The sequence below is a fragment of the Epinephelus lanceolatus genome, chromosome 1 (genome assembly GCF_041903045.1).
Source record: "Epinephelus lanceolatus isolate andai-2023 chromosome 1, ASM4190304v1, whole genome shotgun sequence".
Taxonomy (NCBI): domain Eukaryota; kingdom Metazoa; phylum Chordata; class Actinopteri; order Perciformes; family Serranidae; genus Epinephelus; species Epinephelus lanceolatus.
The window spans coordinates 15,022,771-15,035,570 of record NC_135734.1 but is presented as its reverse complement, the minus strand read 5'-3'; the positions used below and the strand labels follow the sequence as shown (position 1 = coordinate 15,035,570).

The window sequence follows — 12,800 nt, the reverse complement described above, 5'->3', positions numbered from 1 at the left end:
AAAGAGGACAGGCTACAGAAACACACAAGAAGCAAAACTGAAGCACATTATTCTCATAGACAGGAGAATGAACAAGCACAGCGAGAGACTAAAGTAGATCCAGACATCTGGAATGAGGCACCAACAGCCTGGAGAGAAAAAGAGGTCCCAGGAGGGCCCATGGTCCAGCACAGAGAAGCCTGAGTTATAATAAAACAGAGAGGTAGGGAGGGAGAGAGAAAGACAGAGACAGAGAAAGAGACAGAGAGGCACACAGCAGTGTTTGTGGGACACAACCAACAAAGGGTTGTTGAGAAGCAGTGGCTTGTCGGCAGGACAACTAGGCTTAAATTATACATTGAGACTGAGACCAACCCATCATCATGTGATGGCAGAGAAAGCAATTAATTTAAAGTTCAGGCAAAAAAGTTTTGAGTTTGGATTTAAAGGTTTTAACAGAGTCAGATTGTCTGATGTCCATAGGGAGGTTACTCAAGGGGAATTCCACTGACTTCTTTTTAAAGTCTGGGGACACACAGGTGCCCTGCACACTAACAGCAGAGAGTCCAATCTCACATGGTTAAGGAGCAAATCAAGAAAAGCTAAAACTGGTATATTATGGTCAGATACTCTAGTTTTATTTTAAATTCTTGCTGCAGTGCTCTGCACCATTTGGAGACTTCTAGTACTGGAAGGCCTGGCAGGCCTGACAACAAAATGTTACAGTAATCCAGTCTTAATGGTACAAAGGTGGAAATTAAGATCTCTGTATCAGCCATGGATAAAATGACCTGATTTTAGCCATGTTGCGTGGGTGAAGTGAGGCAATCTTGATATCTTTAATGTGCTGGTCAAAACAAGGTTTGAATCAAATGTAACAACAAGATTCTTGGGTGTCAAACTTTGGGATATGACACAGTTGTCTAGAGTTTCTGTTACTTGATAAAACTGGCGTCTGTGTTGAGAAGGACCAGTGTTTTTCAGTTTGATCTAAATTTAGGGGCAAGAAATTACTTAACATCCAGTTTGTCACAGCAGGCAAGCAGGCCTCCAAGTTTGGGAATGATCATCTGCCTTTGCAGGCGAATACAGTTGAGTTTCATCAGTGCAACAGTGTAAATTAATTCCATGACTGTGTTTATATTGGCCTACAGAGAGAAGAGCAGAGGACCAAGAATGGAGTCCTGAGGTACTCCATAATTCACATCACAAAATACTGATGTTGTATTAGTAAAGATAATATACTGTGTTCTTTCAGATAGATAAGATTGTTGCCACTCAAGAGCCAGACCAGAAATGCCACATTTGTTTTCCAGTCAGTCAATAAGTATATGGTGATCAATAAATAGTGTCAGAAGCTTCATTGAGATCCAGCAGTAAAAAGCATCAAGCTGGAATTTGAATCCATAATAAATAGATCATGTCCAATTATAGTCGGTAAATCAGTAATGAATGTGACATCTTGTTTTAGCTAAAATATGCCATTTCATTAGATGTAAGTTGTGCCACAAAACAAACACAGCAGATTAAGCAATATACTTTATATTTTTTTTTCATTCTTAGAGTTCAAATAATATTATCACAAACAATTAATTATACAGTGTTGATTGAACAACATCCACACAATTTATAAAAGAATCAAGTATTCAAGACATACAGTGATTTGGAACAAATGTATGAATTACAATAAAAATCAGACCTAAAAAGACACATTATTAACATTTACTCCAAAAACAGGTTAAGCTAAAGAGGGAAGTTTATATCAAGTACAGAAAACAATCTGATCAAAACATCCCCTTTTCTTTCTTCAGGTTTAGTTGTTTCCACTGCGGCATGCTGGCAAAGTCGTCTTTGGTGATGCCAAATACGTCGTAGAAGTCAGAGTCAGACAGGTGTTTCTGAAAAACAGTTCCCAAACTGTAGTTGGTGAATGTATCACAATAGCAGCAAAGCATCGTGGTTACATTTTACAACAAGGTGCACAAAATGCTGAGTGGATGAACAATGATTGAGGGGGGAACAATTCAGAGACTAACTGCTGACTATAAGTAGCTCCTGAAAAATAATAACTGAATCAGACATGGCAATGATACTATTAATGGAAAAGGTTTTATGTGTCAGCAGTTTCCTAGTTATTTCTTTGGAATTACCTTAAAAAGAAAAAAGCTATGTAATTTCATACTCATTTTAAAATAGGGGCAGCTCATAAAAATGTGACATTTGTCTACAGACAGCTTACAGTTCAACATGGAGATACAATAAAGGAATAATTAACTAATCTTTGGATATAAACTGAGCCTTTCTTTATAAGGAAATCCCTATTTTCCCCCTATAAAGCCATAAAAATAAGCAAGGAAAAAGAAATTACTGGTTGCTCTGTATACTCAAACATAGTTCAAAAATGTATTGGGTGCTCTTAGAAAATAGGGAACAAAAGAGGATAAACAAGAAGGCAAATCAGGCGCTATTCAGGCATTATTTTCAATTTGTTTTACCTGTCATGGGATCATGTGAGTCATGTGATTGCCTCCCATTGGCAGTTGCTACAATATAGGTTAGGCAACATCCCTGTTGTCCGTTTATAAATGCCCTGATGAACACCTATTGGTCAAAACATGTTGGCTTTTTTAAATGATATAGCCACAACAATAAAGGCTTTTTATTATTTTCTTCCTCAGTGACATATTTTATCTTATATTTTGGAGTGCCTGGTTTGCCTTACTGATTATCCTTAAAATAAAGCATTACCAAGTTCATAATTTCCACTTTGGATAATTTAATGTGGCTTTCGGGATCACAGACTTGTACTTTTTTGGCTGATTGTCAATTGAGGTTTTATTTCTGCCATGACCGGTTAGATTATGCAGAAGATATGACAGAACTGTCCCAGGGGCAGAGTGCATGAACATGGTGGCTGAACTTTAACTTCATCACACCATGTTAAGCACCTGCTCCCCTCTCACACACACACACACACACACACATTCACCTCTTTCTGGGTTGGGTCAACACCTTCAGGCAGTTCGCTGGCGAGCTTGTTCACCAAGTCGTCAGGTGGGAAGGACTGAAAGTTTTTCTGAGGTTCAACACAGTTCTGCTCCTAGAAAGTCACATCATGGTTTAGATTCAGAGTATTGATCTTTGTATCTTCATTAATGTATCACTTCCTGTTGCGACATTAAACCGGCTCTTAAAACACATTTTTGGTGAGACAATGGTAGAGGGATAGAGTTCTTTGATACAATCCCTGACTCTTTGTCATACTCTTTTGTATTCAAGATCGGCTAAACAAAAACAACAGTGTTGAAAATCCATCTTCAGTTCTTCCATGTAACTGTAATGTTCTTAGCATTCCTCTTAAGATTTGTTATCCTGGTAATGCTTTAGGTAAGACTGGATGTTTGCAGCTCTAAAGTAATTATTCCCAAATGTTCTTCTATATCTGACTGGAATTTAATCATGACAAAACCTCTTTACCTGAAGCACTAACACCGAAACTTCAATGCAATGTGCATGAAGAAGAATGGAAACATCTTGGTGACCACTGTATCAGACAAATAATGATTTATGTTGCAAAAAAGCTTAAAAAAATAAATAAGATGTTACATACAACTGTAACATGAACAAGTGACAGTTCATCTCCCAGCTCCTTCTTCAACTCCTCGTAACTCTTTCCTCCCTAAAAGAAAGAAATATTTATTTTAAAAAAATCATCAGTGTACATGTTGATCTACATTTCACTTCAAAACCACTCACACTCCATTTGGAAGGGTCCCATGCTGTGAACCACCCAGTGAAGATCGGTGGCTCAAATCCTTGCTTGATCAAGATGATGAGGGTGTCTGGATCTCTGGCACCTGGATGGGTGCGCAGGTACTCTTGGCTGGTGACCAGTGCTTCTTTACGCTCTACCTCATTGGCCTCTTTACCTATCCAGAGAAACACCTGAGACCAACGATAAAAATGAACATTTAAGGTAGCGTGGGACAGAAAAGGCTACACAAAAATTTAGGTATGTTGATGATGTAATCACCTGCAGCTCTTAAATGTATAGTGTCGCTTCATACCTGGTCCCATGTGTCCAGCAGCATGACATCATCCTCATTGAGATCGTCCTGCGTGAACTGAGTCACCTCGGTCACAATGAAACGGCCTGTCTTATTGGAGCATTCAAACAGGCGCGGCTGGTGGTCTGAAACCGTTTGCTGTAATCTGTTATCAACAACATGTTAGATGCAAAATAGTGAAAAACCCATTTGAAGCCCATTTGCAAATAACAGTATTGTAAATGTGTCATCATCACCTCTTGTCACTAGCATAGGGAGCTTTCCCTCCGAGCAGCTCCCAGAACTCAATGGGCTCCTGACCCTCGGCCACAAGCTCTTCATTGCCTTGCTGTGATTGCTGGCTAATCACAGAGCTCACCTCCTTTGCCATGGCTCTCTCGTCTCCACTTGATCCCTGGTAATGAAAAGTCAGTTACTCTGTTACAGTAAGGTATGTGGACACACAAACATTACATCCCACATGTGATTGTAGAACGTATGAGTATTAACATGCTGCTTTAAGAGTATCCATTATTCCAGAGAGACTTTCCAACAGTCTCTCGCTGCAGGGATTTGCTTCAGGCACAAGTTAGTGAGGTGAGGCCTTGATGTTGGCCGATAAGGCCCGGCTCGTAGTCTGCGTCCAGTTCCAGCTCTGGCTTTGTGCACAAGGGCCCTCCCAAACTGTTGCCACAACACTGGAAGCACACTGTTGTCTAAAGTATCATTACACTCTCACGATTTTACTTCATTGGTGCTACAGGCCATAGTCCAAAACATGAAAATAGTGACGGACACAAAAGTACACAAATGTTTCTGGATGTGGATTTCTATGTATTTTACCCATTAGTATCACAACAGACACTACAAAGGTATCATACTGTGTTGTATTGTCACCAGCCACCATCATTTTCGCCATCTTATTTTAACACCACCTTTGTTTACCTTTCCACACCACAGATAGACTCCCGATTGGCACTTTAGTAGAAACACATCATTGGAGTTTAGAGAGGTGGCCAGCGCTGGAACCTCAATGGCTTTTGTGTTGGACGGGTCAGAACCGTGGACCTGGAACAACCTTATGGGTGGCTCTGGATCAGCAAACTCTTTTCTAGATGTGCCTCCCTAACAGAAAAAAAATCTACACTGTTATAAAAACTGTATACACCACAGTGTTTCCAAATGTATGATTATAAATGCAGTCGTACCTCAAAGATGACCATTTTACCCTTGAACATGGCCATAAAGTGTCTTGGTTCTTTGCCCATTGTTATTCTCACTTGAACTGGCTCTCCCCCGTACTTCTGATCCAAGTCCACAGCCTGAAATGCTGAGGCTGCCACTTCATCTTGTGTGGCGTGACGGCCCTGAAACAATAAGTGGTAAAGTATTTTCTATCATATAATGCAGTGAAAATCAGGAAATTCCAAAGCAGGGACAGTGAGGGATAGACTTTCCTGTAAGCAACTGATTGTGAATTACCATTATTATTATGTAAGATACTGGGTGTTGAATTAAATCCTCACCTGCCATATATAGAGCAGGTAACACTTCTTGTTGTTGACTAGATAAGTGTAGAGGATCAGGTAGCAGTCTCCTCCATAGAAGTATCCGTACCATTGAGGGTCCACAGGGACAAGCTCCAGATTCTCAATTCTCCACACCTGAACATATTGCAAAGGCACATTTACTAGAAGTGCTGAAATTTGCAGGTAAAGTTCCCCTTCAAGGGTTAAAATGCTCATTACACATATAAAAGAAAAATGTTGGTAAGAAATACCAACTACAGAACTGTTTGTTCAGATTAACCCAGAACTGTGGGACCCTACTCACCTTTTTCTCAGGAGACACTTTGGCATGTCACAGTAGGAAAAGTACAAGTGTGGCCTAAATAATGAAATCAATCATGGCTGTAGTCTATTTAGCTTCAGTTTCAGGGTCTTGGTATCGTGCATGCTGGCTCACTATCACTCTCACGGCCTACTAGCTAATGGCACAATTGATTAGTGCAGAGCCATCATTAATGTTATTAGTAATACCTGCTGTTTTTCCTGCTACAAGTCAAAATGTCTGCTGTGAAGAAGGCACCTTGAGTGGTACATATTACCAAATGAAGTTGTAATTAATCATACATTTATTATTTTATTGAGTCATTCTATTATTCTTGAAGACTCCTCTATTTGTACATTCCTAGTTGAAATGTGGGCCTACTCTATGAAAGAGTGGGAGTCCAGGGGGGGTATTAATGATGGGTGTGAGAGTGTGGAGGAATTAATTAAAAGTGTATGAGAGTGAGGTGTGAGTAAAAACGTAAGAGGAGCATTTTATAATGCAGCTTTGTTTGTCACCTGCTCCTATGCTTAGCTGCACTTTGAGCTGAATGTTAATAGTATAATGCTAACATAATAGTGTTAGCATGCCCATGGAGAGAGTGGGCCCTCCAGCAATGTGGTGTGCACAGAACAGTAAGCGATTCTATCTCTATCTGATTGTGTGACGAGACAATGGATATACGATAGATAGTTTGGACACAAAATGTGTTTCATAACTAGTAACTAGCATGCACAGGGGCCTGTCCTAACTGCCTCATGGCACCGATTTACTCATTAGTTTTTCAAAAAGTTAACACAGTGGATAACAGACTGATCCTTCTCGAAGTACATTCAGATTAAATTGCCACTGATACCTCCACTTGACCTGAGCCATTGTCCACCATTCGCTCCTGTGCAGCAACCTCTGGCATCATGTGCATCAGAGAGGCATCAAACTTTTCCTGTGTGACATGAGCTGAAACATATGGTCACAAAACAAAACCAGTTCATTTCTTTCTTTGTTTATCAGAAGCAATAGTCTGTTCTTGTTGTGTTTTTGTGAATTTAAAAACACACGTACCAACTTTCCCTCTTGTATGCACTTTGCCCAGACCTTGAGTCTGGTTCTTTACAGTCCACCTCTGGAACAGCTGCTTGAAGAGAGCTGACTCTGCCCCGTCATTCACCGTCTCCACATTTGTAGTGATTGGGTAGTTTTTTGCTTTGATGAACTCCTATAACAGCCAATCAGAAAAAATCTATGGCAAATACACTCAGGTGGAATGTACTGCAGGACTGCTGTATTGGACCGCATTAGTTTTATCTAGTTGTATGCATGCAAGAGCAATCGAACACAAGCTGAGATTACACATGAAGGCCTGATGTAGGGTCACTCACCAAAGCTCTGGCCATAGCAGCCTGTCTCTCAGCTCTGTTTGCTTTCTTCCCCTTCCATACAAAGATTTTCATCCCTCCCTGATCCAGGAAGTAGCAGTCCTAAACACATAATTACATTAAATTTACAAGATGAAATCAGTAAATAAACTATTTGTTCAAGTCATTTGAGTCTAAACAGCAGTGTCAAGAGTTTAAAACTTTAAGTTGTTCAGGGAAATGTCACACTAGACGAACAGCTACATTTTATAGGTGCCACTGGCCATAATCACATATGCATCTTTATTTAGTCTTTATTGCACCAACTCACTTCATGGCTCAGGAGATCCTGAACCAATGGTCTGGTAGCGACTTCTGTGACCTTCATCTGACCATCAGCGTCTGACACACTGAAATAAACGCACAAACAAATAAGAAAAAACAAGCTACACTTTAACTGGACATAAGCTACATGAAAATGTCACGGCTGGGGAGCAGCTCACTGGTAAAGTGTGAGCTTCGCCTTCTGTTCCTGGTCAGCAGTTTCATCTGGAGATCCATCCTTCAGCGCAAAGCTTCTTTCTCCAAGAACACTGCTCAGGATCTCCATGCTCTGAGGAGAGTTGCCCTCTGCATCACCCTCGATCACTCGGATCTCTGCCCGACCTCCTCTCTCTCTGTCTCGGATGTCTTTGGCCAACAACATGCCCTGAGGAGCAGAAGTGTGACACAGAAAAACTACACAATCAAGAAATCTCAGACTTCAAACTAAAAAACTGAGCATGCCCACTAAATTCACCACAAGATATTAAAGTGAGGTGTCATAATGTGGTGAAAACATCATTGCTGTAAAGTGTACCCTAATCATTTTTCATTAGCTCATTCGGCAAAGATATATGTGCTGTTTTTAACTCATTCAGTAAAACTGTTTTGATCAGCACACAGGCATCTAGTCACAGCAAAGCAAAGAAGCAGATATTAAAGATGAACTAAACCGATTTTATAGATGAGGATCAGTATACTAGTCATAATTACTACCCTACTCAGACTGTGAAAACAGCTGTATAATATCTTCTGTGGAGGGAGGGAGATTTCGTAAGCCTGGAAAAAAACTGATGATGTCATCCTGGTTATCTCAGTTTGGGTTCCAGACCTTAAAATTATGACATAAAGATCCAGTGGTTTTGGAGCCATACAAGAGACTTAAAGGGGACATATTTTCCTTATTTTCTGTCATGTATCATGATAATGCATGTTCAAATTAAATGTGACCAAAGTTTCAGATAATGAGCAGAGACCTCAGGCTTCAGACCGTTCTGTTCTGCTTTGGCTACAAGGCGTCAGCTCAAGACAAATTCCTTAATGTGGTTGTCTGCTCCATGCACGACTACTGCAAGTGATGGCTTCCAATACAACATGTAATCCTGGTCACTGATGGTGTTCATTTCTCTCTGATTTTGGATTATATTCCTGCTGGAACATGTCTGGTTGTGTTTAGAAGCTTTTTTTTGATGATTTTACATGGTAGAAAATGCCACTAATCTCTGTTACAGTCATTCCCCTGGCTGCAATGAAGGTGCAGGAATTCCAAAATAAGGATCTGGAAACGCTGACCAATCAGAGGTGACTGGGCCTTTTTGTAGGAGAGGCGCTTAAAGAGACAGCCATTAAAACTGAGCATCTCAGACAGAGGATGAATACAGGTGTTCCAGCACAGACAGTATGAGGAAAATGAAAGTGTTTTTTGAACATTAAAGCATGTAAATATGTTCTAACAGAAACCCAAAATACAAGTATGATCCTAAAAATGAGCATACTAGGTCCTCTTTAAAGTCAGAATATCTTAGCCTAGCTACCACTTTAACCATTTTTTTAGTTTCTCACTTCCCAGTTAAGTAGAAGTTTGTAAGTTATATCCAATACTAGTTTTATCTATATGGAGTTCCAAAGTTGGTTTGTCAGAAATCTCATTATAAAGACAGGACATGCAACATAAATGAGCACATAACCTGAATAATGGCTAAATATATCTGAATGAAGTATTATGTGGGGGAGCCAAAATGATGGTAATACTAGAATATAAAGATCAATAACCTGAAAGTTTCCTCCCTCACTGTACTGCTGTTACATAGCTTTAGACTGTGCGCAGTGGGGTTGTGAATCATTCAGAGCCTCCAGCCTCTTTGCAGGAAGAAGGAAATGAGCTCCGACTGCACCCTCCCACAGCTTTCCATAGAGGTGTAATGATGATATTTAGACGGGGTGAGGGCAGGAGTTAGAGCAGTCTGTCAGTCTTGTTTCAGGGTCTGCACCTCAAAAGCTGCTCACATGACTTTCACATGATCATAAAACATCTTTGTTAGAAAATGTAAATTGTAAGCCAGGTAAAGTTACTGTTATGTTATTATTATGCACCGGCAAAAACAGTTGCAAATGTATTCGCTGGTAAGCTGATTTACTGTATCCTATACGACATATCTTGTATTGTTGAAAAAGAAGTGAAGAGTGAAATAATGTGGAGTAAATGCATCTAGTTTTCTATTCAATATTTTTGTGCATTTCCATATGAATTCTGCACCCAGTCATAAACACAGGCAACCAAATGACCACAAAAATCTTACTTTAAGCTTTTCCTGTTTGTTGCACTTTGGTCCATTCCACTGAACAATAGTCTTGCCAATGTCCAACAAAAACACATCTCCAAGGTTGAAGCTCTTCCAGCTCATCTCCACCTGAAACAAATTAGAGCACTCCTTCAAAATGACATCCTCTGTGCCATAATGTTACATAACCACTGTGAAGCGTGGCCCACCTCGGTTGCAATCACTCTCTTCTTCCCTTTGACATGAAGCAGCCTCTTAACGTCATAGGTGTTGGTTTCAGTGTGCCTCATTCCTGATGCAACTCCACCTTTCTTATAGCTACACAAGACAGGATGATGATTTTCAAGGTTTTTTTTTAACTGTTTATAAAATGATGGCCATGATAATTTCACTCACATTATGCCTTGTTTGAAGTAGCCCCTGAAGGCATCAGACTCATGGTTCTGAACCTCTCGGTGCTGGACCGGAGTGGAACCCAAAAATTCATCGAGCTGTATGGTGTAAACAGCAGCTGCACCTTGTTCGTCCTGAGTGGACTGTGAGCCGATCCAGTAGTGGATATCATAACACAGAGAGCTGCTCACCTTCTGAGTCTGTGGAGAAATACAGGAGTGAAGAAACAGTGTGCATGGTTCAGGATGTTATCTGATTTACTAAAAGACAAAAGCAATTTTTGTCACCACTTCTTTTTACTGTCTTCAAACACAACAGATCCAAACAAACAAACAAGCAGCCATGGCACCCAAAACCACTATTAGTCACCTTCCCAGACTTACAGACAGAAGTACGTAGCAGTCGCCCTCATAAAAGTTTCCATAAGATTTCTCAGGGATTTGGACCAGCTCCATTTTCTGTTGCACAGAGAGAACAAGGCGTCCAAAAAAAGGTCTACATTTCAGATGTAAAAACCAGTATTCCTCGATCTCAGTTTTTTCCCCCCACATCATAACTGCTGTTTTAGTCATTTGCGAGTCCCAGACCTTTTTTTCTCTTTCCAAACTGTACAACTGATTTTGAATAACCCCAGTCCACAGTCACTATTGCAGCAGCTACTGTAAAATCAAATTACCTCAATTCTCCAGATTATAATCCCAGGGCTGTGAGATACTGCTCTGAATGTGTACTCCATGTTGCTCCGATGCTCACAGTTTCAGTAGCACTTTGTATTCTCTTTCTGGAGGGAAATCAAAATGATCACTGTTTCTTTTTTTGGTACATTAAATACAGTCTCCTTCAGTACAGACCTACAACAACACAAACATTATTTTAAAAAAAACCTTTCCTCTTTAGTCTCTTTTCACTTCTTTAACCACACAAAATAAGATTTGTAGCAAACCTACAGCGAGCCAACATGATAAAATCTCCTAATCAATGTATTATCCATCAGAACATACCTTGTATTCTTGTTTGTAGACTTCCCTGCAGCCTTGTATGATGTGCAAACAGCTGATTTCTATGTGATAACAAGAGGCCCTCAATCCTCTTCCCCTCGCTGCCTCTAAAACATTTGCCTGTGTTTGCATGTTTCTGGACCTCTCACGGTGTTCTGCCCAATCACTGAAGAAGACACACAATCCTGTAGGCAAATGTGCTGGAAAAAAGGATTGACTCATATTCAAATGCACAAACACACACAGTAACACTAATCAGCGCCATCTTGTTCATTCATTTACAGCCAGCTTGGCCCCATACCACCACATTCACTCCATATATGGATGTATCCACTGCTATGGGTAGAAAGACTGTCTATAAATAACAACTTTGTGTTAATGAGCTTCAAAAGAATCGTATATTACAGTTACTTACAAGGATATAGATAATAATAATTATGTGTTTTTATTACTATTAGTAGGCCTAGTCGTATTGGCATTAGTGATAGTAATAGTGTTATATTAGTATCACATACGTATACACACTAAAGCAGATGAGGTCAGGCCTGGCTGCACTGGCACACCTTAGTGAGATGGGTTTGTTTATGGACAGAGGTGAGCACCAAAGTGTAGACCTGTCCAGAGTGATGTCGTAAATCTTTCACGTAAATTTGTTTTTAAAGGTGCCGCTCTGCACTCATACAGCAGTTAGAGCTGATACGATCTTTATGTTTACTTGTGACATTAGACATAAGAGCTGTATGTTGCCAACACATTCTCACTCCCAACTCAAATGCCGACGTTTTGGTCAGCTGGCCTACACGTTAAAATATGACACGTTACGTACTCCTCCTTCTGTGTCAGTTTTGGGTGGGTGAATTTATGCTCATTGTATGTATACTGGCTTTTTCAAAAGTAACTTAGAACATAGATAAAAAACAACCTTTGCTTTTAGGGTTACTTTCTTAGGTTTAGACAACTAAAGCTCATGGTTAGGTTTATAAAAAAAAACTTGGCTTAAAGTAAGTAGGCTACTGTTGTTACTAACGTAAAGTAACATCATGACATACATCACGTGACACACGCCATGAGCCTAGCATGGTGCACATACTAGCACACAACATGGTTATTAAATAACTCCATTGAATTTTGGTTTCACATGGGAAACAAACAGCGGTCTCCTGGTGAAAGTCAGAAGTTGTTTGACCATCCACCTCCCCTTTCAACCGTCATATGTGGACTTTCCTGTTCTCCATACTGTGGTAGTTGCCTAGAGTGTCAAAAAATGCTGCTATCCAGTGCGTCTCACCACCGCTAAGAGTGTGTCAGGCCTCTCAGCCGCTCTGCCTCTCCCAGTAATTAGTCAAGTTTGTGTTTATCATTCCCCTGTCTTGTGTTTCATTATTTTCATTCACTTCCTGTCTCGCTTTGGTACTCACTGTTGTGTCTCATTTCAGGTGACTTCACTTCCTGTCTTTGTCTGATTCCCTCCAAAACCTCACCTGGGTCCCCTCCCCCATGTGCCTCACCTGTGTCTCATTGTCTAATCACCCCTCTGTGTATATAAGCACTCTTCCTCATGTGTCCCGTTGCCAGATCGTCTTGTGTCCCCTGTGT

General features: G+C 40.3%; 1 protein-coding gene across 1 annotated transcript; it reads right to left on the bottom strand.

The window, feature by feature from the left end:
- Positions 1-1,537: 1,537 nt before the first annotated feature.
- avil (advillin) lies at positions 1,538-11,359 on the bottom strand. The gene is made up of 20 exons (XM_033627211.2): positions 11,208-11,359; positions 10,883-10,987; positions 10,590-10,664; positions 10,210-10,406; positions 10,023-10,131; positions 9,832-9,942; positions 7,714-7,919; positions 7,542-7,620; positions 7,235-7,333; positions 6,918-7,071; positions 6,712-6,812; positions 5,552-5,689; positions 5,234-5,392; positions 4,971-5,150; positions 4,283-4,440; positions 4,047-4,191; positions 3,736-3,924; positions 3,590-3,658; positions 2,969-3,079; positions 1,538-1,877 (listed from the first exon to the last, which is right to left on the bottom strand). Exons 2-20 carry the CDS (start codon positions 10,940-10,942, stop codon positions 1,764-1,766), a joined length of 2,454 nt encoding a protein of 817 aa, XP_033483102.1. The 5' UTR covers positions 10,943-10,987; positions 11,208-11,359; the 3' UTR covers positions 1,538-1,763.
- Between the last annotated feature and the right edge of the window lie 1,441 nt (positions 11,360-12,800).

Excerpts from the sequence above, each read along its gene's own strand:
- avil (XM_033627211.2), bottom strand. The coding sequence starts at position 10,942 with ATGGAGTACACATTCAGAGCAGTATCTCACAGCCCTGGGATTATAATC. Across the intron at positions 10,132-10,209 it reads TACTTCAAACAAGGCATAAT|CTATAAGAAAGGTGGAGTTG; the intron begins GTGAGTGAAATT and ends TGTCTTGTGTAG. Across the intron at positions 7,334-7,541 it reads AGGATCTCCTGAGCCATGAA|GACTGCTACTTCCTGGATCA; the intron begins GTGAGTTGGTGC and ends TTATGTGTTTAG.